General features: G+C 38.6%; 1 protein-coding gene across 1 annotated transcript; it reads right to left on the bottom strand.

Annotated features, from left to right (window-relative positions):
- Window positions 1–1,045: 1,045 nt before the first annotated feature.
- Window positions 1,046–15,597, bottom strand: USP44 (ubiquitin specific peptidase 44). The gene is made up of 5 exons (XM_075552724.1): window positions 14,170–15,597; window positions 7,523–7,718; window positions 4,382–4,490; window positions 1,869–2,074; window positions 1,046–1,253 (listed from the first exon to the last, which is right to left on the bottom strand). The coding sequence occupies exons 1-5, from the start codon at window positions 15,595–15,597 to the stop codon at window positions 1,054–1,056; spliced, it is 2,139 nt and encodes a 712-aa protein (XP_075408839.1). The 3' UTR covers window positions 1,046–1,053.
- Between the last annotated feature and the right edge of the window lie 237 nt (window positions 15,598–15,834).

Genomic DNA, 15,834 nt, shown 5'->3' with positions numbered 1-15,834 from the left:
GTTTGAACATCTAAGAGAGTTAATCCTGGGCAAGAGTAAGGAATCTAGGCTCTATTTAGAAAAATGCAATGCTAGACATGTTGCCCAGTTGTCAATTTTAAACAATTCTCTGCCCTCTGTAGTTTCTCTTTAAGACATTTTTATTTATTAGGGCTACAAATTTCAAGATGCAGTGTGGTACAAAACTTTTTAAAGAAAGCTAATCTTAAACAAAATGTTAAAACAAAGGCTAAACTGTACTTCTATGTCATAATATATTGTTCGATTTATTGGAATGTAGACAAACCCTATTTGTTGCCAGGGAAATTTAAGTATCAGCCATCATTTTTTCATGTCCATAGTATTGCAGTTCATTATAAAGCTGACATTCTTATTTGGATACAATACAGTTTGATTATGACAAATACTAATAATTATTAAAACTTAATAAATTTTTAAAATGTCCAATTAGCCAAAATAATATCTAGTTGGATTTTGAAACAAAGTCGCTCAATCAGTGAATATGATTGGTGCATATTTACGTGATACATGAATATTATACTTTGAATGCAGTAGTTTAATTCCAAGGGGCAAAGTTAATTTCCATATAGAAACGGCCTGAAAGAAATGTTTGGGCCCCCCCTCCCGCCTTTTCAGTAAGACTACAAGTGAAGGAAGTACATAATTTCCTGTTAATAAGAATTTGTATAGAAAAGTTACAAAACATAATACCTATAAAATTATGCACTCTGAACTTCAGTAGAAAATTGCACAAAATCATGATCTGAGTCAATGAAGACATTAAAATACAACCGAGGTAACGCTAACCTGAGGTAAACACTAAAAGTTTAAAATTTCCAATTATTTTGGAAGGTTTGGTTACCTTTTGTTGATACACATGTATTTATACTAATTTTGTCTCTGTAAAAAGGAACTTTGTTATAGCTAGAGATAGAATGCAGAAACGTGTTCACTGATTATTACGTAAAAAAAATGAAGCTCAAAATTGTGGAGTCAGCCCTTTTAAAAAGTGTATATACAAATCATAAGGAGAAAGCCCCTACAATCTTTGGATCAACTAAAGAGTTCATTATTAGATGAAGCAGCTTCTTCACTGGGATGTTGGCTACCAGACAGGAGCTCTGGAGGCAAGAGTTTAGAAAATCCGCTTTCAGTAACTCGCTGGGTATAAAACAAGATATAAGCTTGGGCCTTGCATACTTCATCCATAGTGCACATGCTTAGCTTGGAATCATTGCAGTGTACCCAGAACCCTAGAGTGAAGCACAGAAATAGAAATATGCCTTAATTGTTTATGAAAAGAACTTAAAACATTTTCTAGTATTTAATAAAGAGTTAAGAAAAGGTGTTGATTTAAATGAAGTTTTTGAAGGGAAACTAACTTCATTTTTCTGTCAAGAGAAAGCTTGGGCATTATATCAATCTGGAAGAGAATATGACAGATATTGTGTTTAATTCCCAGTGTAATTCTACCCTTTAAATTATATATATATACACACACACATATGTAAATGTATAAATATCCATTAATTCCCAAATATTTATACTGAAGTTCATCATATATATTTGTATATATAGAAATTTGATCAGTTTATATAATTAGTGTCAAAATGAATAGCGTTTAACCCTTGGCAATAGTCTTAATTATTTTTGGTTCATGTCTGTGCCTGGAAACCCACTAGGGCAGTTCTACTCTGTCTATAGGGTTGCGATGGATCAGAAATGACTGATGGCAGTGAGTTTGGTGTGGTTTTTTTTTTGGTTTATACTCCTTAGTCAAAACTACTGCACACTTACAGATCTAAGACAATTTCACATTTTCTTTTTTTAAAAAGCTGAAGCCTGTGAATTTTCTCCCATCTATATACCTCCTTCAGAATTATAGCAGTAGGCAGTGTAGTGTCCCGAGCCGAATCCTTTGCCATGGTGCATTACTACCGCAGATAAGTCATAGATAAAGCATTCTGGTTTCAGGGATTTTAGGGACTCCCTGCAGCAATAAGGCTCCATGTTTAAGATTTCCTCAAAGCCAACATGAACACCAATCTTCTCTCGGTTGTTACGTCCTGACCACCTGTGAACAAACCAGGGTAAAATTATCAACAAACTCAAGGGAAATAACCACACACTGGGTTTAGAGCAGTGTTTCCCAAAGTGGGCCATAACCACCCCTGAGGGTGCTGGGACAATTCAGATGGGCTGCAAAAGCATAGATCAGCACTTTATCTTGAATTGTGGCCTATACAAACATTTTTAATACTTGGGAGGGCACACTGGGTTATTTCTACCACCACCACCACCCCATGAAAAGGGAGTGGTAGGCCAAATCAGTGTGGGGAACTTATAGTCTAGACCAGCAAGCAGTTCTCAACCTGTGGGTTGCTACCTCTTTGGGGTTCAAACGACCCTTTTAACAGAGGTCTCCCGATTCATAACAGCAAAAGTACAGTGATGAAGTAGCAACAAAAATAATTTTATGGTTGGGGGGGGTCACCACAACATGAGGAACTGTATTAAAGGGCCACAGGTTGAGGAAGGTTGAGAACCACTGGTCTAGACAGACTCCTACTAAAGACCCCAGATACTAGAACACGAAGTAGACATACTATTCGAGGCAGGCACCTTGGAAGAAACCCCTGGCAATCTGTTTCTGACAGGTTAGTCCTTGGAAACGCTATGGAGTACAATACTGATGAGTTGCAATGAGTTGACAAGTGGTTTTTGTATACCATATATACTAGTGTATAAGCTGAACTTTTCAGCACGTTTTTAATGCAGTTTTTGTGGTAAAATTAGGTGCCTCGGTTGATAATCGGGTCTGCTTATACACGAGTATATACAGTATCAATAAAATAGAAATGAGAATCTAGAAATAAACCTATATATCTAAAGCCAACTGATCTTACTGTGAGTGCCAAAATCATTCAATGAGGAAACAGTGGTTTCCTCAACTATCATTGCTGAGCCAAGTGGATTTTTCCATATACAAAAGAAACAGTATACAAAAATTACTCATATACTTATATGGTATGTGGTTACTATAAAAATTAAGTGTTGGAGGATGTTGAGAACACTTGGACATTGTTTTAGATGTGTAAAATTATGACGCCACTGAGAACTTTGGCAGATGCTCTAAAAAGAAACAACATAAAGGTAGCAATTTTTTAGGTATATGCCCAACAGAATTGGGAGTAATAATTCAGCCACACGTACATGAAAGAATATAGTAGCCCAAAGATTGAAATAATGGAGTGCCCATCAAGAGATAGATAACAAAATGTGTTACAAAGGAGAGTTACTCAGTAATAAAGGGAAATTAAATTCTGAAGACTCGTGGCTGAATCTTGAAAACAATTATGCCATATATGAAAAGCTAAATACTTAAAAGTAAGAGAGTTCTACAAACTATCTTTTTAAAAAGTTGCCATTGAGTCTTTCCAGAACCCAGGTCACCTCATATACATCACACTAGGACTGTGGTCCACAGAGTTTGGAATGGCTGTGTTTTTTCAGGAATAAATGACCAGGCCTTTTTTCTGAGTTGCTGGATAAACGAGCTGTCAACCTCTCAGTTCCGTAACTGTTAGTGCCACGTACCATAAAATACCTAGAATGGGTAAATCCATCCACAGAAAAGGACATACTGTATATGCTTGTGTATAAGCTGTTTTCCGGCACATTTTTTTTTCCTTTTAAAAATCATCAAAGAGAACCACAGTATCAAAAGGGGGCGGCAGTCCCGCCCTGTGCCCTACCCCGCTGCACCACACCTGCCAGTGCCGCCTTTCAGCACATTTTTAATGCTGTTTTTGTGGTAAAATTAGGTGCCTCGGCTGATACTCGGTTTGACTTATACTCAAGTATATACGGTAACTCTCAGTGTGTCTCATAAAGGTCAAACCTAAGCCCATCAGGTAAACATGGCTAACCTGTGTTATGAAATCATCCACTTAGATTAACCAACAGATGTTACAATTAATTTACTTGATTAAATATATCTCAGGAGATGAATTGGGGGAAGTAAAAACTTACTTAAAACTGAACTGTTCTAACTATAAATATTTTACAAGGAGAATGCAATTTTGTTGAGTACTTTTAAGTTATACATTAAAAAAAAAAACAACCCCAAAGTCACACCCCAAATTAATGGAATACTTAGCAAAGGAAAGCTATTACCTAGGAGTAAATGTAAGCAGCTTTCCGATTAGCAGCGTCCTCTACGAGGGAAGCCAACCAACGGACGACCTGTCGCTTAGTACGTAGCTACTGGTCAACGCTCTTGATCAGGACTCTTATGTTTTTTTAAAAAGTCATTCGCTAAATGTATAAATACGAGGAAAGAAGTTAGAAGTGACTAGTCAGTAGAACATTTACTACTAACCTGAACCGTTTGAGGTGTAGTCTGAGAACCTGAGGTAGGTGGCATATCATAAGCTGTTTCTGGGCCTCTGTGAGTACAACTGGTTTTGAGGAAAACTTTCTACGTTTTGCTGTAATATAAAAATGAAAATTAAATTTGAGTACAAGGAAAAGCTGGACACAGTTTTTAATTTATAATATCTATTTTGTTGTAGGCAGTATACCATATAGCTAGAAAGGGCTTTATGCTCAAGAAACTTAGGATCCAGTTGAGGTAGGCAGACATGTAAACAACTAAGTACACAATATAATAGTAATGCCACAATTTAAATGGATTTTGTTTTGCCAGTTAATGAAAAACAAAAACCAACAACAAAAAAACCAAACCACTGCCATTAAGTGAAGATCAGTTGGTGGGTTCGCTGTTCACAGTCCAACACTTTACCTGACAGCATTCCCAGGGCTTTGCCAATCAATAGGAAAAGGCTGTTTCAACATACTATAAATATCCGAACAAGTTGTGTTCAATTTATTGAAGCTAATCAAGGTCTATAGCGGGCAGCCTGATTAGTAGCCCAAGAGGACAAATCTTTGTCCACTCTGTCTCTGAGATCTCCCTCACATCTTGCTATTCCTATAGGCCCTCTGCCCTGAGGTCCACCTGTGAATTGTTCTCTAACTTAGGGCTGGGCCACTGCTGGCTCGGTTTACTCTTGATGTGCAAAGGCGCTGCTTCTTCATGTGTATACAGGCAGTTCCCAGGTTACAACCAGACTCATTCCTCAGTGTGCTTTTCATTATTTTTAAACTTTTAGTTGTGTTCTGGGATGGAATGAACAGCAAGTTAGCTTCAACAGTTCATATACATTTGGTTTTATTGATTGCATACCCCACAATGTAACATCTAAAGGTGAAATATTTGAGTCAAATTTGTAGATTAGTAGGAGGAACATGTGCCTATACTTCTCACTTCATCTTTAGTGCAAGAAAAGACTCAAAGCCTTTTAATGATTGAAGAGAACAGTACAGTAAGTGAAGGTTATTGTGATGAAGTATTTGTGTGTATGGGCTGGTTCAGTCCTTTCAAGAGGGCAAATTTACATATTCGATGTCAAGGACAAGTTCTATATAAATTGGACTGGGAGCCCAGGGTTTCTTGTTCCTGCTTTTGACTCCAGCAATAGCTGGAGCTGCTTCTCACGTGCGAGGCACCACCAGTCCAGAGTGAGCCCCTCGTCCAGGTGTGCACCTCTGCGATGCAGCTTTCCAGCTACACCATCCCCTGGATTGCTCCTGGAACACATGGAACCAAGTACTAGACAGGAGATAGGAACGCCTTGACTTAAAACTTAAACATTTATCTTTCTCTATTAAAACAGTTCCCTTGGGCCTGTATTTGGTAATCCCAGGAGATGGGTAAACTTGTTATACAACCAAATTCTACATTCATAACCTCTTTCTTCTGTCAAATTTGGTGGTAAAAAGCATCTAAGATATATTTTTATCCAAGAAAAAAATTGTTTACAATAGAAACTTTGACATGGTTTTGGACTTTTCACTCACACTATATAAATCTGAGGCTATTTAAAATCAAGTTCATACTATACAGTACTCAAGGGAAAACATTTTAGTGTTAAATTATTGTAGAAAACTATCAACTGATATAACATTTTTCAATGGTGGCACATCCAATACTTCTGTAATACCTTACAAGTTTAGTATCTAAAACCCTACACTTGTTTTTTGAGACATGGAAATTAGGAGAAAAGGTGAAGATATAAACACTAAAATACCGTGTGGACACTGAAGGGGGATCTGAAGTCATCAAATTAAGACACAGCAGATCTGATGTGGTTTCCTATACTGTCTCCCTGGAGGAGGGGCCCTGGTGGCATAGTGGGTTTATGTTAGGCTGCTAGCCCAAAGCAAGGTCCGCAGCTCAAACCCACCAGCTGCTCTGAGGGAAAAATGTCCGGCTTACTACTCTCATACAGAGTTCGTCTCAGAAAGCTACTGGGGCAGTTACTTCTGCCGTGCCCACCAGGGTCCCAATGGTCATCGACTCCATGGCAGGGTGTGAGCCCCTGGAGGAAGAGGCTTCTCTTGAACTGAGGTGACTGTTTTCACTGCCCACCCCACTTGTTTGTGCTCACCTCTCTGTAGAGCACTTAATTATAGTGGATCTTAATTGTCCATCTGTGTCTGCTACAGCGAATGATGAGCATTTTGAAAGCAAGGGCATAGTCTTCCCTATATCCACACTAACTGGAGTAGTGACTCAGATACAAGAGATACCCGGGGATTAAAAAGAAAATAAATCTTTATTTTTATGAAGCTCATTTCCACAGAAGCAGTCCAGTCATATGCTTTCTTCTTTGACATAAGATGTTGAAAGACGTTGGCAAGTCATTTTTTTTACTTACAAGGCCCGCTGCGATGGAGGCACACGGCCCCATGGGTTTCCTAGGCTGTCATCTGCCCAGCAGAGGGGCCCTGGTGGTGCGGTCATGCCCTCCAGCTGTCAGCCCAAAGGCTGTTCCTCAGGAAGCTGGGACAGTTTGTTTCCCTTCGAACCTGGGAAGCATCACAGGGCCCTTCTACTGACCTGGAGGGCTGCTGTGAGCCCAAGTTGACTAGATGGCAATGGGTTAGCTTTAGGAGTTTGGAATCTTTACAGAAGCAGATTCATCGAATTTTTTTCTCCCTGCAAGCCACTAGGTGGGTTCAGACCGCCCACCTTTCAGGTAGCTTAACTGATATGCCACTAAGGCTCCTTTTATATGTGTGTATACTCATACAGATGTGCATACATTATTTATGTATAGAAATAGAATATTTCTATTTTGTATTCATATCAATATAAATAATGTATGTACACTTCTTTTGATTTGTAGCAAAATATTCAGAAAGGAAACGTTTCATTCGGCATTAGAAGACATTTCTTCTACTTTATTCCCTTCTTTACAACTGATTATAGAACCCAAATATTTAAATATTAGATATGATTTATAGTGCCAGTTATAAACTAGTAGTGTTTACTCCAGTTTCTTTTGATGAGCTCAAAAACAAGTTCACTTTCGTAAGTACCTCTTCCCAAGGTTCTCCCAGCTTCTTTGCACCTGACTTTTTAGAAAGGCACAGAGATTATACAGTCTCTACTCACAGTTACAGTGGTCACAGACGTAGATTTTTCCTTCTAAAGCTTCAGTTTCTGTGAATTTGTCCAACATTTCAGTAACCAGACATGGCTGTGAAGCAATATCTTTTCCACTGCACTGGTATCTTTCTGGAAATTCCAATGACAGATCCCAGAAAGGTTCTATGGTATTTGATTTATTGTCACATGCAAGACATGTAACCTGTGAATAAAGAATATTAGTATCTCACTATGTAATATGGAAGAATAGTGATGAGGTTGAGGAACACCTCATAACATGGATGAACCTGGGTGAAATTATGTTCAGTAAAATTAGTCACAAAAGGGCACATACTGTATTATGAATCCACTGTAAAAAAAGAAAAGGCTTTCACTCAAAAAGACATTGATGGCTATGGGGAAGAGGGTAAATCACTAACTAGAAGAGGTAGGTATCCCTTAATTTGGGTTAAGGGAAAGACTATGCAATAAGGGGGAGTGAAGGGGGAGAGAGTGTCAGCAAAAAACGACCAAGGCAAAGCAAGACTGGAATACAAGGGTTAGAGTTACCAGAGCAAAGTTCTACTGCATTCACAATCTAGTGAAGGTAACAGTAACAATCTATGAATGTGTACATCCATAAAGTTGGCCCGGTGTGGGAAGGAGAATGGAATTATACCCATACATACATGGGTTTGACAGAGGATATTTCTACCTGTACATTTACATATGTTGCAAATACACCCATGAATGTAGCGGAGCATACAGGGTCAAAATTATGAAAACTGAGCCATAACTAAACATCTTGAGGGAATGTGTTGCTCAGCCTGGGGACTAAGGACCATAGTCTTAGGGGACAGAAAGGTCATTTATATCCCTTGTATATAGTTCATATCCCACAGTAGAAGGTAGAAAATGTCCTACATCGTATTTTGGTCAGTAGCCACTGGGTTCTTACATGCTTTTGAATAGTATAAGGTGCAACTGCTATTCATCTGGAGCAGAGAGCACTGAAAAAAGTCAAAGAAGCATGTAAACAATTAATCCAAATGACTAATGGACCACACAAACCTCAGCTGCAATGACCCTTAAATTAGAAAAATCACAAGGCACCCAGTTACCACTAGCAACTGCTCTGAAAAGGATCACATTAGATTAGAAGGTCCTGGATGTAGTACGAGAAAAATGTGGAATGGAATTTTAAAAAAAAACATCAAGACCAAGCTTAGTGGCCAAATAGAAACTGTTGGAACCTCTGAGCAGATGGCCGGCCGTTAAGTCTAAAACCGAACTCATCCCCGTGGCTCAATTTTCAGCCAAACAATAGATCTGTGGGAAAAGCAACAATATTCGGAATGTATGCACTTTTCAGAGCGACCAGCCATTCCAGATTAAAAGGACACACTCTCCAAGGACAAAGTTCAGGGGCAGCAAGGCTAGAAAAGAATGCGGAATGGGAACGGGAAGCAAAAGAATAAGATGAGTGATGCTACATTGTGGGAACTGGGATCAATGGCATGGACAAAATGCTTTACGATTTGTTGAATGGAACAGTGATCTACTCTGTAAACCTTCACCCAACTCAAAAGTAAACAGTTAACACACACATAAATATTGGTTTCACAGAGTACAATCTTCCCACCAAAACAGTTACTTCTTTTACTAGAGATTCTTGCCATTAAATAAGTTTTTCTTCTGAAAATGTGCCATTAGAGTTTTGAATAATTTCTTTATATTATGGTCAGGAAATTAAAATATAATTTCCCCTTTCACAGACTGTCATTAAGCCCACTATGAATTGGTGGGCTTGTATAACTGGGAATTCAATAAACTGAAGGCTTCAGTCAAATCTAAAATTCAGTGAAATACCCAAACTGTGGACTTATTTAATAGATACAAATTATATGTAAAAGGCCCTGGTGGTGCTGTTGAGTAAGCTTTGGCTTGTGAACCCCAAGGTTGGAGGTTCAAACCTACAAACCACTCTGTGGGAAAAAGATGGGGCTGTCTGCTTCTGTAAAGACTGAGAGTCTTGAAAACCCTACATAGGCTTTGAGTAAGAATCAATTCAATCACTGGGAGAGAGTTTGATTTTGAGTAATTACATATATGTGAGTGTGTGTGTATATGACATGTATGTACATACATTTAACTTGCCCAAGTCATTAGGCTTAAAGTTATTGACCCCTTTCTTTCCTCTTCTCCTCAAAGCCTTATAAACCCCTGAACCCAATCTGCCGTGTGAACCATGAGACAAAATACGATTAGTATATTTTCATTCTGTAGATTTTTAAACCCTATCAATTACTAGATTAAAAAGATAAGGCTTATAATAGATAAATACCTTTACTTTTTATACCTTTTCTTTATTAAAGCAGCTCCCATATTAAAATTTCTGTATTAAATGGGATCATACTCTCTCACTTATAGCAAACATCACTACATGAGAATTCCCATCCAAATACAGGTAGCACAGTAAAAATGGGATGTTTATAGCAACTTACATATTTCTGGTAGAACAGGAAATAATATGTTAGTGATGCACTCAGCTGTCTTGATGCCAACAAATATGAATTAATGATTCATACATGCAACAAAATATGAAATGTTACAAATGGTTGGGCTGGATTCCTGGCACGAATCAAAAACCAAACTCACTCTTAATGATTCCCGCTCACAGAGACTATATAGGCTTTCCAAGAGTATATTTGATTTGTGCGGGGACAGCTTCACCTGCCTCCCATGGAGTAGCTGGGGATTTGAACCATGGACCTTGCAGTACCCGACTGGGCTACCAGGGCTTTTACCTGGGATAGGCAATGAGACAGTCAGTTCTACTACACTTTATAGATATAACAAATGAATACAAAGAAAACAACACTCCCAGTGTCTGGCCTGGGACTCACTCACTAGTACCAGGGCCTAACCTTTTGATCTTAGTTTCTTGAATTAAAAAAAATAAAGGCAGCCACGGCAAATATTCCACAAAGCAATTGTGGAAATCTCCCGAGATGGCTAGTTCCCTAAAAGTTTATTTATCACAGATGGAAATGGAAGAAGCAAAAAAGCAGGAATAACAATTTTTATTGATTTTAAAAATTCACCCATGAAAGAAAAAACAGGCACACTGTGAGAAATAGAAAGTGGAACAAACTTTCTGGAAAGAAATTTGACTAAGTATCAAAAGTCCTACCTTTTAAAACAATAATAATTTAAAATTTATCAAGGGGTCATGGGAAAGAGGAGCTGATACCAACGGCTCAAATAGAAAATAAATGTTTAGAAAATGATAAAAGCAACATATGTACAAATATGCTTGAGACAATTGATGTATGGAATGTTTTAAGAGCTGTAAGAGCCCCCAGTAAAATTTTTTTAAAAGCCGTACCTTTGACAAAGTAATTCTACTTATTAAACTCAAAAAATCATTAGAAAAAAGATACTGATATTATTATAATGTAAAAAATGCACATTATTTACAATTAACAACAGCGGAATGGAGATGATATATACTTATTATTACACTTCTATGTTCTGGGCAAAGTCAGTATATATTTTTAAAGCTGTGGAAAATCCTTATCTTAAAAGAATAAAGCAGGTGAACACAACATAACCACACAATTACATACAAGTATGTGCCGCACATTGTCCACAATACATTCAACGAAACTGGAGGTCATGTGATCTGAACTCTGGAAGATTAGCTTAATGAACCCTCCTGGGAGGCTACTGTGGTGGCCCTCAGCACGCCCGGCACTGCTCCTGTAGGGGCCGAGGTGGGGGAGGGCCAGGAGAGGAGCAGGAGGAAGCTAGGAAGAGAACCAGCCCTGCCTCTGGTTACTGTGCCCGTCCCACCTGTGGTCCTTAAAATCCTTAGGACAAAATAATAAAGGAAGGGAAAGCGGTTTCCCTTGTAAACAACCACCACCACTAAAAACCCAATAGGACCACAGATCTATATGTGATAGACATGTCTGAGCAGACATTAAGGCAAACATACTTGTGTTTTCTCCCCTAATTGTGGAATCGTGGAATTATGGGATGGATGATTTTTCTTTTTTCCTGTGTATTTCTTTCATTGTACATGCTGTCTACAAATATTATTTTTACAAATCTTACTTTTACTTATAATAGTGTACTTCAAATATTTACATAGAAAAAATAGAACCGACACAGAAAATGGTAGAAAAAATAAAATTGTGCCGTCTAGCTCAGAAGCAACAAAGTCCACACGGAAGTGATCGAGTGGTCCCAGGGGGATCAGTTACCAGGTATCAGAGAACAAAAAATCATATCATTGACTGCACACCTCCATGATAGGATCGCTGAAGACAAATGGGTGCATAAGCAAATGTGGTGAAGAAAGCTGATGGTGCCCGGCTATCAAAAGAAATAGTGTCTGGGGTCTTAAAGGCTTGAAGGTGAACAAGCGGCCATCTAACTCAGAAGCAAAAAAGCCCACATGGAAGAAGCACACCGGCCAGTGCGATCACGAGGTGCCAAGGGACCAGGTATAAGGCATCATGCAAAAAAAACAACAACGATATAAGTGTGTGTGTATATATGTATATGTATATATATATACCATATTAAATGAAGGGGGAAGTGCAGAGTGGAGACCCAAGGCCCAAGTGTCGGCCAATGGAGAGCCCCTCATAGAAGCGTTTAGGAGAGGAGATGGGTTAATTAGGGTGCGAGGTAGTACCGATGGGGAACACAGCTTTCCCCCAGATCCTGGATGCTTCCTCCCCCCAACTACCATGATCCGAATTCTACCTTGCAGGCCTGGATAGGACAGAGGCTGTACACTGGTGCATGAGGGCTGGAGGTACAGGGAATCCAGGGTGGATGATACCTTCAGGACCAAGGGTGTGAGGGACGATGCTGGGAGAGTGGAGGGTGAGTGGGTTGGAAGGGGGGAACTGATTGCAAGGATCCACATGTGACCTCTTCCCTGGGAGAGGGACAGCAGAGAAGGGGGGAAGGGAGACTCCGGATAGGGCAAGATATGACAAAATAACGAGGTATAAATTACCAAGGGCACATGAGGGAGGGGGGAAAGGGGAGGGAGGGGAAAAAAAAAGAGGACCTGATGCAAGGGGCTTAAGTGGAGAGCAAATGCTTTGAGAAGGATTGGGGCGGGGAATGTATGGATGTGCTTTACACAATTGATGTATGTATATGTATGGATGGTGATAAGAGTTGTACGGGTCCCTAATAAAATGTAAAAAAAGAAAAGAGGAGAAAAAAATGATTAGGGCAAAGACTGTACAGATGTGCTTTATACAATTGATGTATGTATATGTATGGATGGTGATAAGAGTTGTATGGGTCCCTAATAAAATGTAAAAAAAGAAAAGAGGAGAAAAAAATGATTAGGGCAGGGACTGTACAGATGTGCTTTATACAATTGATGTATGTATATGTATGGATGGTGATAAGAGTTGTATGGGTCCCTAATAAAATGTAAAAAAAGAAAAGAGGAGAAAAAAATGATTAGGGCAAAGACTACAGATGTGCTTTATACAATTGATGTATGTATATGTATGGATGGTGATAAGAGTTGTATGGGTCCCTAATAAAATGTAAAAAAAGAAAAGAGGAGAAAAAAATGATTAGGGCAGGGACTGTACAGATGTGCTTTATACAATTGATGTATGTATATGTATGGATGGTGATAAGAGTTGTATGGGTCCCTAATAAAATGTAAAAAAAGAAAAGAGGAGAAAAAAATGATTAGGGCAGGGACTGTACAGATGTGCTTTATACAATTGATGTATGTATATGTATGGATGGTGATAAGAGTTGTATGGGTCCCTAATAAAATGTAAAAAAAGAAAAGAGGAGAAAAAAATGATTAGGGCAGGGACTGTACAGATGTGCTTTATACAACTGATGTATGTATATGTATGAACTGTGATAAGAATTGTATGAGCCCCTAATAAATTGTTAAAATTAAAAAAAATAAAAATAAATCAACATGATCATAAAAAAAAAAAAGAAAATCATGTTATGGTTGGGGGTCACCACAAGAGGAGGAGCTGTATGAAAGGGTGGCGGCATGAGGCAAGTTGAGAACCACTGACCTCATAGAACAATGGATTGTAATAATATCGCCTAATAAAATGTTATAAACATAAAAAAAAATTTTAAACCATTGAATTGTATCATATATGAAGTATATGTCAATAAAATGCTTAAAATAAAAGTATACTGAAAAAATAAATAAAATAACATTGTAGTGACACAAAAAGACAACACAGTTGTAGACCTTTGGCTTTATAGGAAACTTTCCAGGGTTATTCCCTGGTCCCTGAAATTGCTCAAGTGAGTGGAATACTCATTATAAGTACATCTTCAAATCTTTCCCTTTGAAATAACACTCTCCTCAATTTCGCTCTACATCAATGGAATGTTATTAACCTAAAAAGGTATTCCCAGAACTTTCCTCCCCACCCAAAAAATCTTAATACCAAGGATGCTAAAACTTTCCCTGATTCATGAAGGTAACATTTATAAATGAATTAGCTGGATCCTTTACACATAAAAACTAATCCATTCTAATGTGAAGATAATGATAGCTCTAATTTATTAGATGTACAGAAAATCTGCATTTCATAGGCTCCACTATGTGAATTACCCAAGATGAAAATGAAAAGTTTAAAGCTCCATACCTGACTAAGAAGTTGTCCATGAAAAATGTTATTCACAACATTCAGAACCTGTTTAATAAGTTTCCTTTGAGCAGTAGGAATAGGAGCTGGGAACCGGGTGCCAGTTGTCTCTAGTTCATGTTGTATTTTGTCTAAAAGTTCACAAAGAAATTCCTGAGCATCTTGTTGGGCATAACCCCGAAAAGCGGGGATCAGCCTCCACACTGAGTGTAGCATAGCAAATGGTGAAACCAAGGCCCACCTTCCAGACCACATGACTTGGAACAAAGTATGCAATTCGTGACAAAGAGAAATGTATGGTGAACTTGGTTCCCTTGGCTGAATAAGTTCCATCTTCTTACTTTTTGATGCTCCACCACTTAGTCCTGATGTTAAGCTTGGGTGTCTGGAGCACTGAGAGCCTGTATTCTTTTCTTGGCCTTCACTGATTTGAAATACAGTCTCGGTGACGGGCAAATGCTTATAAGAAGCTCTTGTCTTATCACTAGTCACAGCCAGCCACTGATTCAGATCAAGCTTTAAAAAACACTGTCGAAAGATAAGTAAATGACTCAAAACTTGAAGAACAGAATTCATATAGCAAGTATTCCCCAAATTTCTCAATCCTGTTACTCCAGGAGTTACTACTGGCCTTCGTGTGACTGAGGAGTCACTGGCAGTTTTGAGACTTACAAACTCTAGGGTAGATAGCACTTTGTCTTCTGGTGGTGAGGGTGGCCTCTGTGGCGGTACTTGAACAGGAATTATTTCTACTGTGGTGGTGTACTGAGTCAGACCTTGTAGGCGTGAGCTTTTTCTTGGAGGCAACATGTCCAATTCTGCTTGAATTCGATGCTCTGATTCTTGTCGTCTTTTCTTCACTCCTCGTCTTGCTACTGTTTTTTCCTGCAATTGGGCATCTTGCTTTTTTCTTCCAATGGGTGATTGCTCAAACCAAATTCGAAAGATTTTACTCATTAGCATCCTTCGCCTGTGCCAAAGAGCAGTAAACATTTGATCTTCATTTTGAAGCAAAGATTTGGCACCATCGTGTAAGAAATAAGCATCATCATTTGTACTCATAGACCGTAAAATCCTCCCACTACGAGTGGTGTAGTGATAATTTTGACTTTTGATTATACATAATGTACTTCGTAGTAATTTCAGGTCTCCAGTTGCATTATCATTAAGAACATAATCATCACAAAAATAACAAAAAACATACATCTCATTCACCTCCAGTGCAACAGGGTGGCTGCTCTCCTGGAAGTGCTTGAGCGCATGCTCTTTGATGTATCTTCCACAGGCAACGTGGGTACAGCTAAGGCAAGCCCAAACAGACTCTGTTGTATTGCAGTCCACACAGTGCCATTTCTGAGGGTTGAGTATGGAATGGTCTTGAGCAAGCTGCAATTGCTCAACGTGTTTGCACTTATCCATTGTTAACATTTATTGCGGCTAGTTGAGGAACACATAATCCATACAAGTCTCCATTCACAACACCTGAAGCATCTGAAAACTAAGCAGAACAGCACGAAGTTTTAATAACAAGAAAACAAGAAGCCAGTGTTTTTCTACTTTATAAGTATGTTCCAAAGACGAGGGTAGTGAATTTGTTCCCCATGTCTGAACCGCAAGCCTCATCTCCCTTGGTCTAGATTTTGTCTGGTGGTTTCCTTTAAAAGC

Source organism: Tenrec ecaudatus, chromosome 6 (assembly GCF_050624435.1).
Source record: "Tenrec ecaudatus isolate mTenEca1 chromosome 6, mTenEca1.hap1, whole genome shotgun sequence".
Classification (NCBI taxonomy): Eukaryota; Metazoa; Chordata; class Mammalia; order Afrosoricida; family Tenrecidae; genus Tenrec; species Tenrec ecaudatus.
This window is presented reverse-complemented; position numbering and strand designations above follow the sequence as displayed.

Coding starts and splice junctions, on each gene's coding strand:
- USP44 (XM_075552724.1), bottom strand. CDS start 15,597: ATGTTAACAATGGATAAGTGCAAACACGTTGAGCAATTGCAGCTTGCT. Junction 4,491..7,522: donor CGTCTGTGACCACTGTAACT/GTGAGTAGAGAC, acceptor TTTATATTACAG/CAAAACGTAGAAAGTTTTCC. Junction 2,075..4,381: donor CTACACCTCAAACGGTTCAG/GTTAGTAGTAAA, acceptor GTTTGTTCACAG/GTGGTCAGGACGTAACAACC.